This window comes from Anas platyrhynchos, chromosome Z (assembly GCF_047663525.1).
Source record: "Anas platyrhynchos isolate ZD024472 breed Pekin duck chromosome Z, IASCAAS_PekinDuck_T2T, whole genome shotgun sequence".
NCBI classification, from domain to species: Eukaryota; Metazoa; Chordata; class Aves; order Anseriformes; family Anatidae; genus Anas; species Anas platyrhynchos.
The window spans coordinates 52,193,474-52,206,065 of record NC_092621.1 but is presented as its reverse complement, the minus strand read 5'-3'; the positions used below and the strand labels follow the sequence as shown (position 1 = coordinate 52,206,065).

At 40.6% G+C, this 12,592-nt stretch overlaps 1 protein-coding gene across 9 annotated transcripts in view; it reads left to right on the top strand.

The window, feature by feature from the left end:
• ZNF462 (zinc finger protein 462) overlaps positions 1 to 9,693 on the top strand; it is a 97,490-nt gene extending 87,797 nt beyond the window's left edge. For all 9 annotated transcript variants that reach the window (XM_072031725.1, XM_072031730.1, XM_038169971.2 and 6 more), the window contains 3 exons: positions 446 to 578; positions 5,783 to 5,897; positions 6,980 to 9,693. In XM_072031725.1, the coding sequence (XP_071887826.1) occupies positions 446 to 578; positions 5,783 to 5,897; positions 6,980 to 7,181 (450 nt within the window). In that variant the 3' untranslated portion in view covers positions 7,182 to 9,693. The remainder of the gene's footprint in view (positions 1 to 445; positions 579 to 5,782; positions 5,898 to 6,979) is intronic.
• The last annotated feature ends 2,899 nt before the right edge of the window (positions 9,694 to 12,592 follow it).

The following is a 12,592-nucleotide window of genomic DNA, read 5'->3' as shown; positions in this document are numbered from 1 at the left end:
GTGTGCAGCAGCCACGTGCTTAGTAAAGGACTCATCCTTTCATGTGTGAGGCTGAATGAACCAGCCACAAACAATTTTCCTTCAATATAATTGTGCAATGGCAATGTTTGATCATCATAGTTGAATGATCCTGTAAAAGTAGGATACAACTTAGTGCTTTACAGTTCTTGGACTTCTTTTGTTTTAATGCCTCAAAAACAGGAAGAAATTAGGATAATTTATTGAATGGCATTACTTTTTGAAAACCACAAAATGAGAAACACAGATGAAACAGTGAAAAATGAATTGTTGTTGGTGAAAATAAATGTGTTAATTTGACTAGATCTGTATGTCACCTGTGGCTGAGTAGGCTTTGGGGTGTACTGGATTTCATTTTGCATATGTGGTGTTTTTTCTGAGTAGCTGATGGTTGTGCTGATTGCTGACAAAAGTGTTTTTGTCAAAGGTGAGTCGTAACTTTGAGCTGGTTGGACGGGTTAACTTGGACCAGTTGGAACAAATGAAGGGAAAAACAGAGAGCTCCAGCAGTGATGAGGAAGAAAAGGAAGAAGAGTTAAGCCCCAAGACTGAAGAGAGAGGTCAGTACAGTGCTTTTTTTTCTTTTTCTTTTAAGACACAGCAATGTGCCCCACCAGTCCCAACAAGGAAGGTCAGCTGTTGACTCTACAGCACATTCCAGTAAAGTCATGTAGGCATGCCAGGAGGAACAGAATGGAGCTTTTGTGAAGACACCATTCCTGGGGGAATCTCATGTTTCTAATCCTTATTGCAAGTTTTCAGTCTGTTAAGAAAATACGTACTATGAGAAAATGCAGATAGGATCTTTGACTTTATCTGCCCATGCAGATAACATCTATAAGGTCTTGGAAAACTATGCAAGCGGGGAGTACTTTAGTGGTCTGACAGATTTTCTGTGTTGGTAATCAGTTTTTAGCTTCTCAGTTGGCAGTGATCAAGCAAGGGACGAAGGAGTCATGGCCAAACTTTTTTTTTATGGGCTGTTCCTAACTCTGTGCCCAGCATTCCTTCCTTGTTAGAGAGCTAGTCCTGTTGTAGTTGTTGCGGTTGGCAACTCTAGAGCTAGGGTAGGTCCATGTCCAATATATACCATTGTGTATTTATGTGCATAAGTGCATTTCTATGAATAATCCCACTTATTTCAGCAAGGGTAGGGCATGTACTCTCTAATGCATTTGTTTTGGTCAAAGTTATGTCAATAGGGAAAAAGTAATACCCTTATAAATCAAACTGTATGTTGTTCTTGCCCTTTCCCAGTCTGAAAACCAACCTATTGCAAGTATCTGGTCTAAATTGTGTGTTGTTTAGTTTGCTCTGGTGTTTGGTTCATTGGTCAAATACAGTATGTTCATGACTCTTTAATAAGCTCTGTGATGCCTCGATGTTGGGATCTTGGGGGTCATTCACCCTCCAGGTGCCAATGACTGCAGTTAGCTAAGTTTGTATGTACTTAAGTAAAGATATGCCATGATGTTTATCTTTTTCCTCCTGAATTTTCAACTTTCAGTGGAAGACTGATTTCCAACTCATACAGGAGTTGTTCACAAAAGAAAAAGTGTCTCCCCGAATCATTATAGACCTTGAAAAATTAAGGTTTCTGGATTCACAAATTGTTTTCAGAACAAGAGAGGTGTAGCTCATTTCTCTCACGTCTTAATAGCCAGGCCTCAGTGTCTTGGCTTTTGTTTAGTGTTCCTGCAGCATAAATTCAGTCTGTGCTTATCAGTAGCACTTCACTTCAAGTGTAGTTAATGATAGTTTTTATTTAAATGAGAAAGGAAGCTAGTTGGATAGGAAGCCATTTACATTTTAATGAAAAGTATCCTTCACAAGATCTTAGGTAGTAGCAGTAGAAAAATCAGAGGACCCGCTAAAGGGATATTAGCTCCATATGCATTTCAAAGTTCAGGGTTATTAAGTTGTGTTGAAAGCCTGCTCAGGTGTCAGTTCAGGCAGAGCTTCAACCCTCAGAGGCTCGTGGCTGGAACACTTTGCCTACAGGACCACCCCTCCCCCCCAGTTGCAGATACAGCATAGTGATTAATGTTTTGTATAGACCCACAGCTAGTAAAGTCATGCTGACCTTGTGAGGATTACCTTAGCATTACATAGAAGCAGTGGTACTGAAGTGACCATGGAAACTGTGATACCCAGTCGAAGAGGAAGAAGATGCAGTCTGCCAGGCCTTACAAATCCCTGTAAATGTGCTGTAGGGAGGGGGACAGCCCAAGGTGAAGTTCATTGGTTAGATTAGCTTTAGGATACTTAATTTTGTTACATTCATTGTGCAAATGTAAAAATGTCGCCTTCTATGCTGGAGATTTAAACTTACAGGGAAAATAGATAAGTGTTATCTCTGTGCTTTATGTGATCTATAGTTAAGCAAGGGATAGTGTGTGAACACTTCTAAGTTTTATTCTGTACTTTTGCCACCTGTGTATTTCTCATCAGCAGCTGGCTAAAAAGGGACTTGTGCATGATTGTTTAGATGACCAATTTTAAAAAAGCACGCGTATTTTCTGACTTGTTTTGCAGGCATTCTTTCCTGACTGGACCATACGGGTGATTTTTCGCCATTATTAATTTTTCTCCTTTTAATCTATTACAACTTGTAATATTTTATACTATGATAGATTGAACAGGGTTGAATAGGAAAACATTTATGCCTACTGCAGAAGTCATATTTACTGTATTTTTCTTGCCAAGTTAAAGTAGTTTACTACCTTAAGGTGCAAGATCCAAAGTACACTTTAGAAAAATGTCCCAGTGAGACAGGAGCTAAAAGTGTGATTGGATGCAGAGTTGCATGTTGACATCGTCTCCCAATGGATTTTTAGAAGATACTTCTAACGTAGAAATGGTTTGCTGTGTTAGCAGAGGACCAGACCCATGCTTTTAAATATTGACTGTCACAGTGGCTAATGGTGTCACAGCTTTCAAACCACATCAAACTATGTAGTCTCATATTCCTCTTGGGGGGTGCTTTTGATGATTCTAGCCTTTGTGGTGTTAGCAGGAAGTGGGATTTGCTGAGAGTGTCTCTGTGCTCTGAGTATCTGGAAGCAAATGCTGCCTGAACCCTCTGAAGTCTGTGACTTTGGCAGAACCAAGGTTTCTTTCTGTGAGTCAAACAATAAGCCTAGATTCACTGCTTTGACTTGAGACTGGAATGCACAGTACTGAAGGTGCAGAGAGGAGCAAGTTGCTTCTCCAGATGGACAACTGGGGCAGTGTACCAAAGAAGAACTAGTGCCCATGCGAGCAGACAGAGATAGGTATGTCCCCTCAGCAGAGCTGAACAGCTGTCTTTGATGGGAAAGGAAAACAATGTTTTGCTTCTGGTGAAGGACAGCAGAAAACATAATGACCTGGGATGAAGAAGATGGCAGGGGCTGGAGAGGAAAAAGAGGGTGTTTGTCATACACCACAAAAGGAAACACTGCCCCTGCTAGAGACTGCATCCCAGATGACCTCTGTCTCACCAGAATCTACTTCCATGGTAGAAGGGTGGGGTGGGGGGGGGGTGGGGGGCAGGGAAGGATCCAGAAGTTCTTGTACATAATATTATGCAAAAACAAAAACAAACAACACAAACAAGCAAACTAAACCAAACCAATCAACCAAAAACAACAACAACAACAAAACAAAAACCAACCAACCAACCAACCAACCAAACAAAACACCACCAAAAATGAAAACGTGTCAGGTGTCTGTGCGGTTTGTTACCTCTCATCCCTCTCATTCTCAGGCGCCAGAGAAGAGCAGCTTCTGATACTCCTCCAGGGAAGCAGTCCAAATTCACAGCCCTAGAAATGAAAATGATCAGGAAGTAGGGTGAACAATAGAGTGTATTCTGAAGGTGGATTTACTAGAGTAGCACTTGCAAATCTTAATGGGAATTGCCAATATAAATCCTCCCTATTTGTTTCAGCAAAATATCCTCTGTAGTACATATCTCTTATTTGTAGAGGCCCAGAATGAAGTTCCTATTGTGTACTATATGGCAGGCATATTTCTTGTACAGTAGAGCAACTTCTGCTTCCAGAACATCTGCCCTCTACAAATATTTGTCCCTGTACCATGTCTGTGTGTTGCAGTGTACTTACAAATTTGTACCACATACATGGTATTAAGATCCAGATGGATTTCCCCATCCCTGGAAGAGCTCAGAGACAAATTGGATAGGGTTTTAGGCAACCTGGTCTGGTGGGAGGTGTCCCAGCCCATGGCAGGGGGGTTGGAACCATTCTGTGATTCTGTGTAAACTGAATTAATGGTATTGATTTAATTTCTGGTGTTCCTATTGACACAGCACCTTGCTTTATGATGTTTATCTGCAAAATAAATCACCAACAGTAAAAAATAGGAAGGGAGGATGTTTCTTTGAGGGGGAAGAAGCAACAAATGGTGTTAAGAATAATTTCATATAGAACTTTAGTAAAGTGGGATATGTGTCACAAAAATACCTTTACTGAACTTTACATATGGATAGTAGTGCTTGCATGGACAGTTTTAGGATCATAGGCTGATCTTGAACAGAGTAAATCTGTGAGTGAAGAAATCAAGTGAGCAGAGATCAGAACTAGAAAGAAGCAAAATCCCTTTTATTATGTAGTTTGGGAGGAGTCAGAAAGACATTCTGTTGATTCCTTGCTTAAGATAATCCCTGCTAAGGAATTAATGCTCTGAGCAGATGGTGCTGTCTCATATCCAGCAAAAGAATCAAGTGAGATAGTCCATGCAATTATTTTTAATGGCTTGTGTGGTGATCTTCTTAATTTGTGAGAAAATGTTTCATCTTTTGTTAAAGCCGGCTGTGTTCACGTGGGTTTTTGCTTTCAGAAATACTGCTCCCTCAGCTGCCACTGAGTTAACTTGTATTACAAGGTGCTAGACACTTCTGCAAATGAGGCCCCAAGGCCTTCATATAAAAAGGCTAGGATGGGATGAAACACCTATGCAGTTATGATGCAAGACTTTTAGAGATACTCTAGCTTGTAAGACTTCACAATGAACAGTCTATTTCTTCTGAGGATCACATGTTAGCCACAGAATCATAGAATGGTTTGGGTTGGTGCTCCAGACCCTTCATCACCTCTGTGGCCTCCTCTTGGCTCACCCTTAACAGGTCCATGTTAAGAGGTCCTGTGAAGGGTGCCCCAGAGCAGAACACAGCGCTCCAGGTGGGGTCTCACGAGAGCAGAGCAGAGGGGGACAATCAGCTCCCCAGCCCTGCTGGCCGTGCTGCTTTTTGGTGCAGCCAAGATACAGCTGGCTTTTCTCAGCTGTAAGTGCACAGTGCTGGCTTGTGTTGAGCTTCTCATCAGCCAACACCCCCAAGTCCTCCTCAGGGCTGCTCTCAGAGTTTGTGTACAACCAATTCAAAAAATTCAAATGTAGATGGCCTTTTTTTCATTTTTCTTTCAAGCCATTTTAACCATAAGCTCATCTCAGTGTTAGTTTTGAATTAAAACTCCACAGTCCCTTCATTTATTGAAATACAAGGACAGGGTGTAATAAGTAACTCTGTTACGTTTCTTTGCAGGGATGTTCTAAGATTTAGGATGGAATATGTTACTTGGCAGTGTCATTTTGCTTTGGGGGAATTGCATTTTCACAAACACAATAGTTGATGGGTATGTCCTTTTGCTTCTTAGAGATACTTTTTCTCTCTTGGAGCAGCAGAAGGGATCAGAGTAGGATCGCAGTGGTCCCTTTTTGCCCTGGGACATAAAAATTCACAGGCTGTGCTGACCTTTTCCAGATCCCATGATGTTTTCTGACACTGGTCCTCCGGAGAAACGCTTCCCTTGTGAGTTCTGTGGCCGATCGTTTACAGAAGGCTCTGAGTGGGAGCGACATGTGCTGAGACATGGCATGTAAGTTGGTTTACACTCCTTCACCAAAGAGCCAGAGGTAACAGTAGTAGTGTATTCCCCCACTGTATTCTCACCTGCCAGCAAGTCCCATGAGGAAGGCAAACATGTTTACATGAAGGAAGAATTCTATCTTAAGTGTTGCTGCAATTATTGGATGTCTCTGTATGAGAATTTCCAGTTCAGCCTTTTTTAACTGCACAGCCTGGAGTGGCTGTAGACTATAGGGCTGTCCCTAAGTGAATACCACATAGTTGCCCCAGGATTAACTTCATCAGAGTGTGCTGTTGACTTCAACTGCCAGTAGAGCAACTTAAAAATGGCAAAAAAATCACGAGGAATGTTCTAGGAAGCACCATTTATTTTTTTTCTCCTTTCTTTCTTACTATGTTTCTTTTGCATGCTTGCAGTTAAACATGTAGAACAATGCGAAGGATTATGTGCAGAGAAATTATGGTAAGACCTTAAAGGGAGGTTAAAATTGTAATGAACTCCTCTTAAAATGAGCATAGTGAAGTTCATAGCAAAGATCTTTGTCTTTCTACTGCAGTTTGCACACCGTGGGATGATACGCATCACAGATAAGATAGCTGTCTCTGGAACGCTTAATTTTCCTTCTCTTGATGAAGATCAGTTCTGTAGTAGAGATGTCTTTGCTGACAAGAGTTTCTTCAAAGAACAGATCTTGTTCAAGGTTGCTGTCCTGCAGAAGACATTTAAATACAATATTGTAACTTAAATGTGGCAGGATGAAAAATACTTTAATCTTAATACCTTTAATCTTGTCCACCTAGATAAGAGTATTTGAAATGTTGAAAGCTAGAAGAAGTTTTATCAGATCTTTAACTCTTTGGGAAAAATACTCTTTTCCCGTGCCTTTTTTTGAGCTGTAATGTCATGGGTCCCACTGGCAGCTTCATTCCACCACCTCTCCTCTTAAGCATGAGGTAGCAAAGGTGTGGCTGCTTGTGTCAACTTTTTTAGGAAGAGGTCTGTTTTTCCCCCTTCTGTGATATGCATGGATTGGCTTTGCTGTTCTCTGTATTGACTGCAAGTGTTTCTGTATTCTGCTGCTTGGCTTTCAGGGCACTGAATGAAAGTAAGCATGGGACCAGCGAGGACAGCCAGACGAAGGAGGACGTAGAGGAGACTGTTAGCACACTGCCAGAAGAAAAAGAAAGCATTGAGAAAATGGTGCTGGACTATTCCCACAACAGTGAAACAGTAGTCAGTGTGGTAGCTGCTGACAAACCTCTCCAAGAAAACCCGGAGGCCAAAAACGAATAAGCATTTGGTGTGATTTTAACCAACGTACTTGAACAGTGATGAGTGGCATGGGGAGGGCGGGTGGGGCGGGCAGACGGAAGAAATAAAGCTGCTTTTAGGACTGAATGATCTATTTTCAAAGCACTGGTACCTGTGTGAGTGTGTGTGTATTAAAGTTATTTAAGTGGTGGAATAAGTGGCTCCATTACATCACTGCATCTTTTCTTCTGGATCTTGACAATGGGAAGTTACATTCATCTTGGACTAATGAAGAAACTCCCCATATTCCTACATTACACAACGTGCTTTGCAGTGGAGACTTGGATTGTTTGTGAATGGAAGCATCGTGAGCGTGGAAGAAGTAAGGGGGATAACTTTTCAACGCACAAATTTTGGTGCGTTTTTCTAGTTTTAATACATAATGCTTTTCCAGACTGAATGCAACTGCTTTAGAAATGAAAAGAAAAAAAAAAAAAAAAAAGAAAACAAAAACAAAACAGAAACTGCTTTGCTTAAAACAGTCACCTGTTTCCTAGTACCTCAAAATTAACCAAGGGAGATCTCTGCATTTGTCAGTACTACCTGTTGTCATTGTGGTTAAATGTAGAGAGACTGCTGGGCAAGGTGGTGAATGGAAGAAGAAAAAAGTTTTAAAGAAAGAAACAAATTGTGCTTAAAATCCCAGTGTGGGTTTTATTTCTTAAAATACTGTGATTTTTTTAATTATTTTAGTAAAAAAAAACAAAAAAAAAGAGAGAGACTTTAATTCCTAGATAACTGTTTGTGAATTGTCATCCTTTATTCCAGGTAAGCTGTTTGTTAGTATTCAGTTATAATTTTAGGATTTGATAGATTTCATGTGACTGATTGTGCGGTTTTGTTTGCCACATTTATTTTCTATCAGCCTGAGGTGTTACAAATACAGCACAATTAAGTTTGTCATGTAAAATGAATTATTTCTTTTCAAGGGGGGACAGGGAAAGGAGACTAGATCTTGTGAATAGAACTTTTTGTTGCTGTTGTCGTTGTTGCTGTTAATTTTAAACATACGTAAATAACAAAGATGTTTTAACTTTTTTTTTTTAAGACTAAAGAACCAAACTTACAGCACAGCTATGCAGCTTGCGGGCCAAACACATAGGTCCTCATAACCGTTCTGTTGCTTGTCATATTAACATCTATCAGTCTCACACCAGTAACTTTTTGTTAAGACTGGCTGCCTTGTTTTCTTCTGTCCGTGGTGTGCGTGCTTTCTTTTTTGTTTTGGTGTGGTGGGAGGGGAGGGGTGTTTGTTAACACATCTTTTTGCAAGTGGAGATGTAATAGTTACATATGACATTGAGCCTGGAGAACTACTTTACTCGATTCAAGGTGGAGTTGCTGAGTTTTTCCCCTCCTCCTTAGCTTTTAGCATGAGGGGAGCAGCGTAGAATGAATAGGAACCTGCATACCTAAGTGGCTGATCCTGCACTTTTCCTGGAATGGAAAGCCTACCAAACTTAAGGGGATTTTGAACAGGGAATACAGGATCTGGTGCCCATGGTATGTTCTGATTGTGAACAAAAAAGAGTTTCTTTCCAAAAAGTAGAAAGTACTTGACTGAAACCTAGTTTTAGAAATGCATGTGTCTTTGTTTTTTTTTTTTTTTTCTTTTCATTTGTTTTGGGGGGGATCTATGGGAGGGGGAGGGGGGAAAAGAGGAAGCTGCTGGGAAAGTGGTGTCCCAGAGAGCTTCACATAAAATTGATGGCAAAAATGTTGCATTTGTAGAATAAGTGCTACTTGAGAAGCATGGTGTTTTGCGTTTGAGGATTCATCAGTTGTGGGGTAGGGGGATTCCTTTGATTTTTTTTTTCCAACTTTTTTGCCTTTTTTTGAAGTAGGGAGGGAACGTCATGTGAAAAACACATTGGAGGGACAAATATAAATACACATTTTGTGTCTGTATTTGTTTTTAATTGGCCTCATTTCAAATGTATTTCAACAGTTCCATACCTGGATTGGGTGTTTGTAATGGTTACCAAAAAAGAAAAAAAAAAAAAAAAAAAGAAATAAATGATTGTGACATGCTTTTATCACTACTTTATTTTTCAAATAACATGTAAATATTGTAATCCATTGGATTTTGTTTTGCTAACCTGTTAATAAAACATACGGGACCATTATCCTTTTAACAAGCTTAGAATGTCATATTGTTTTCCTTTTCTTTCTTTTCCCAAAAATGTATACCTGATATATTGTGGACACACATTTTAGATGCATTATTATGATTCTGTTGACTGTAATGACATAGAATTGAAAATAACATTTTTTTCATTGTTTAATTTATACAGAGGACTTTTTCAGAGTTTGACAGAAGGAATTAAATAGCAAAATGCTAACCCATTGGCTTCAGCACTCGGTATTTCCTGATTTTAAAATTACTGCTTACTGATGGGGGATAGGAAGGGGATACTGAACTGTTGCACTGACGGGTTTGTTTTTTTTTAAAAAAAACAAAACAATGAAAATTAATAAAAACTTTTTAAGAGTGTTTGCCTGTCTGTGTGTTGTTCTGTATTGGCTTCTCTCGTGGTGGGACTATGGAAATATCTATGTGACTGGTTCTGCATTTAATATCTCTGGGAGGGATCAGAGCATCTCTTTCCTCTCTTCATTCTTTCTCCCCCTATTTCACGGATGCAGAACTTTGGATTTACAGGTGGGGTGGGGTGGCTCTTACCTAGTTCACACAGGATGAGGGGTCTGCCACATCCCCGAGGAATGCCTTGGATATCCACCAGCCAGAGATCCATTAGAGGACAAGGGCATATTGCCAAAGTCTGGTGACTCTGCCTGAACCCAAACATAGAAATGAAGAAATTTTGCAGTCTGTCTTGAAGGATCAAAATAGATAGAGACAGGCCACTATTTGGATTATCAACTCAGTCTCTTCATGATTTGAGATACTGTTTGCTCCAGTATCTGATAACCTGAGACTGTGCTTAATCAGACTTGAATATACGTCCAGTCGGCTGGAGCAAGGGGGGTTACTTTTTTGCCCTTTCCTCTGTTGAAAACTTTAAATGATGCTTGTGGTGTTGTCTTGGAATCTTTCTTTCCAAAGTATAGGTTTTTAAAAGCACATTGAAAAGATGTCAGAAGTGTCCCCCTCCCCCACTCAATCACCTCCTTATTTTCCATGTGTCTTAAAATAACTAATTCTTTAGCCTATCTATACCAAAAAAAAAAAAAAAAAAAAAAAAAAAAAAAAAAAAAAAAAAGCATTTTAGGCTTTTAGACATTGTCTTTTTTTCAGTGATTTCTGGAAACCTTTGTCCATGAGGGAGGCCTACAAATAATTTGCACACTATGTTCTACCCCAGAACTAACTTGCACTTTGAAAAGAGAAAGGGTTGCTCAGTGATCAGCCACTAACAAGAATTACATCACTGACATAATGAAAGACCTTGCAATGACTTCTAGAGTATTACAGTTCTGTTATCCCATTCACCTCAGGGACAGGTGTAAGTGAAATTGAAATAAAGCGCTGTCTTCCCAGTTACAGGTTTCTGGCTTTACAGGACTGGCTCACCTGTCTTGAAATTCCTGTTCTGAATTAAAATACAACTTAAGGTTTTGGGGGAAGAAGAGGCAAAGGAAGTAGTTGCTATCATGAGTCTTTACTTGAAATTCCCCAATTCCTTTTTTTTTTCTTTCTTTTTTTTTTTTTCGTAACTGGGAGCCATGGGCTTCACAACAAGCATTCATGCTGTTGGACAACTGGTGCTCTGCACACAGTGTTCCCAGGCTCATTGTCCTTCCTTTTCTTAAGAAGTCTGGGTAAATGTTTACTACCTTATTGCTAGCTGACTCCTGGCATTTTCTTTTGGCCTTGAGGTGCTCACACTGGTGCAAAGGCTTTGCTGGAGTTGCTATGGGAAGGATGGTCTCCCTCTCTTGCAAACACACAGCCTCCCTAGAGTTGGGTTGAGCAGCGTAGGCCACAGGTTACCCAGTGACTTAGGGACCAAAACTGAGAATTGTCAATGTCACAGTAAAGATTATAAGTCCAGTACTGCAGGGCTTTCAGTGGAAAGTCTACCGTTTGCAAAATGAGTGGGACCTATGTGATACTTAGGATCATAGAATATCCCGAGTTGGAAGGGACCTATAAGGATCATCCCGTCAAACTCCTGGCACCACCCAGGTCTACCCAAAAGTTTAGACCACATGACTAAGTGCACAGTCCAAATGCTTTTTAAATTCAGACAGGCTCGGTGCAGTGACTACTTCCCTGGGGAGCCTGTTCCAGTGTGCAACCACCCTCTCAGTGAAGAACCTCTTCCTGGTGTCCAGCCTAAACTTCCCCTGCCTCAGCTTAAACACCATTCCCATGGGTCCTATCACCGGTGTTTACAGAGATTAGGTCACCTGCATCTCCACTCCCTCTCATAAGGAAGTTGTAGACCGTGATGAGGTCACCCCTCAGCCTCCTCCAGGCAGAAAAGGGCCAGTGACCTACCTGTACTTGTACCTACGTTATCTTGGAAACTGGTGCCTTATGGAAGACTTCATGTGAACTTAAACAGTGAAAGTCAGTCTCCTGGCTTCAAGAAAATATCTCAATTACAGATGTTTGGTACATTTCAATGAAAACTGCCCCAAGCTTCTCCTCTCCTCCCTACCCTCAAGTGTGTTTTGTTCAATACTTCTTCTGATAACACAGCACTTTTCCACCATGTGAGCCAACAGTCCGGCTCCAAAGCAACCAGATTACTGAATAGGAAATGATTCTGGGTAAGAAGATTTTGGAAAAAGGGAATGTGTAATCCAAGATAGGCTTAAGATGTTACAGAAAACTCTCTTTGTTTTCAGAGTGGTTAATTGCACTGCCCCCACACCAACTGCCACTGGAAAAAAGGATTTCAGTTTGAGCAGTCTAGAGTGCAACCTTCAGCATGAACGCTACAGTCCTCCCAGGACACAATAAATAGACCTTTTGATGTTGTCTTGTCTGTCACTTATCAGACTGCCCTCAGATAAACGGGTGGTGTCAAACAACCCTATGAGTCAAAGGTAGGGCTGGGGAGCATAAGTAAAAGAGCAAGCATCCTGGTTAAATTTTTGGTAAAGAAGGATGATGCCTGTTTTGATCAACAGAGGTTTGGAGAACCTAGCTGAAGGCATCATTCCTCTTGCTCTGTCTGCAGTTACTTACCTGTATGTGAAAATGCAGTACACCTTTTGCAAGGGTGCAGGAAGAGAAGGAAGTCTGATTCATCAGTCATGCAGGTTGTGTGAGTGTGGATAGAAAGGGAGAAGGAATTTGGATAGAGTAACAGAACAACTTCCTGAACAACCGAGTGGGACAGCAATGGAGCAGGTCATCCAGGGAGGATATGGAATCTTCACCTTTGTTTTATCAAACGCATAAAAGCCATGACTGATCT